Below are 2,064 nucleotides of genomic sequence, written 5' to 3'. Positions count from 1 at the left end.
GATGAAGGAAATCGAGACAGGTGGTGCAATTTGAGGGAAATGTGCTTCTGTGGTAAAACTGGACGGTCATCATGTTGACATTGAGCTAGCATTGGGGATGGTCATCACCACCAACATCATTTCTATTCTGTCCTGTCATTAGATGGATGAAACTCCTTAAAGTTCTATGGCTAGATGCCATATTACATTCTTTAATGCTCTAAAACCATGTTTTCCTTGAATATGAGCTGCTGGAATTGAGGTGATTCTAATAAACTCATGCATGTTTTATGCCAACAAAAACAGTATTAATTTATAGTTTGTAGAAAAATAACAAAGTAAATATCTTACCTTAGTTGATGGACAAACACGGAATGTAAAAAGCTTTTTTGAAAATAAGAAGAAATAATATTCTTTCAGTGTTAATTGCTGCAAGAACAAAAGAAAAAAAAAACAAGAAAAAACATTAAAATTACACAAAATCAAAGAATTGTTATTTTGAGAGAAAATCTCTCTAATTTGAAGAACATGACTTGGGTAGGTTGGGAATAATGAGAGTTCCAAAGAAAGGCGATATCATGAGAATCTATTATCTTATCATTAGGTATTGTCATTAACCATTTTTTGAATCCAGCCTGTCTGAGACCAAACAGGCTTCTATGGGAAGGTGTTGGGGCTGTTTGACCTAAGGACATCACAAAGCTGTTCACTTCCCATTTTATTTTCTCCCCATTCAGTCTTTAATTTAACAAATCTATTAATAAAAAAAGACCAAACAACAGCACTTACCTTTGGAGACATATAGACATAAACCTTCTTGGGTTTCTCCAGGCGTTCATGGTTGCAAGACAGAAGCCTTGCCTCGTACCAAATGTCATGACTTCGCTTTGCAAGATTCTTCTTCACTCTTGTTGTGTCATTTACTGGCAACAATAACAATATTATCATTATTATTACGATTACTATTATTATTACTATTATTATTATTATTATTATTATTATTATTATTATTATCATTATTATTATTATTACTATTATTATTATTAGGGTGAGTGATGGGAAGAATTCTTAAAACAAGAGAGAGAGCCTGATTTGCAATATCTTCCAAGACTTTACATTCTCTTTTCAAATCTCACTGAAGTTGACTTTCATTCCCAATCAAGTTGTGGGGCCAATGATATCAAATGAACCCCTCTCAAAACATGTTAGTATTCAACCTAAATTAGATATTATTATCATTATTATTATTATTATTATTATTATTATTATTATTATTATTATTATTATGAAAGTGGCAAACTGACAGAAGCTCCTGACATTTGACATTATGCGAAGTGACTTGTTGTCTGCCTTTATGTTCTGAGTTCAAATTCCACTGAGGTTAGCATTACCTTTCATCCTTTCAGGGGTCAATAAAATAAGTACCAGTTGAACACCAAGATCGACATAATTGACTCATCCTCTCCCCCATAACTGCAGCCCATGTGGCTACATGTAGCAGCAGACAAAATACTGTTGAACATTTTATCGAGCGTGTTAACGATTCTGCCAGCTGACCACCTTAATAATAATAATAGCTTTAAATTTTGCTGACTTTGCTTTACATCCTTTCGGGGTTGATTAAATAAGTACCAGTTATGCACTAGGGGTCGATGTAACTGAATGCCTTTGATCAAAGAGTTGCACAATCAAGGTTGACCTGGGGTTAAACAGCAACAATAACAACAAATAGCATGGAAGATGTTCCTTTTACGTAAATACTTACAGTTCAGTACAAGTATGTTGAATTCACCATTCTTCAACTTGACATCTCCGTAGGTGACGACAGCCTGGAAGCTCCCTCCTTTCTCCATACAGATGTGCATGGTCAACCTTTTACTGGTTGTGTCATAGAAGATTTGTGTCACAGGATTATGTCGGCAATTTGTGCCGGTCTGTGGAGAGATCAGAGGAAATGGTTTAGGAGAGAGAAAGAGAGAGCGGGAAAGATGGGGGGAGAGAGAGAGAGCGGGAAAGATGGGGAGGGAGAGAGAGAGAGCGGGAAAGATGGGGAGGGAGAGAGAGAGAGCGGGAAAGATGGGGAGG

The 2,064-nt window shown here is 36.1% G+C and overlaps 1 protein-coding gene across 2 annotated transcripts in view; it reads right to left on the bottom strand.

The window, feature by feature from the left end:
* Window positions 1-2,064, bottom strand: part of LOC106876093 (apoptosis-resistant E3 ubiquitin protein ligase 1) — a 22,952-nt gene that overhangs the window by 6,461 nt on the left and 14,427 nt on the right. For both annotated transcript variants that reach the window (XM_014924501.2, XM_052975895.1), the window contains exons 7-9: window positions 1,745-1,913; window positions 769-902; window positions 331-408 (exon numbers count right to left, since the gene is read on the bottom strand). In XM_014924501.2, the coding sequence (XP_014779987.1) occupies window positions 331-408; window positions 769-902; window positions 1,745-1,913 (381 nt within the window). The remainder of the gene's footprint in view (window positions 1-330; window positions 409-768; window positions 903-1,744; window positions 1,914-2,064) is intronic.

Source organism: Octopus bimaculoides, chromosome 23 (genome assembly GCF_001194135.2).
Source record: "Octopus bimaculoides isolate UCB-OBI-ISO-001 chromosome 23, ASM119413v2, whole genome shotgun sequence".
Taxonomy (NCBI): domain Eukaryota; kingdom Metazoa; phylum Mollusca; class Cephalopoda; order Octopoda; family Octopodidae; genus Octopus; species Octopus bimaculoides.
Note: the sequence above shows the minus strand (reverse complement) of the source record. Positions and strands in the feature narration are given on the sequence as shown.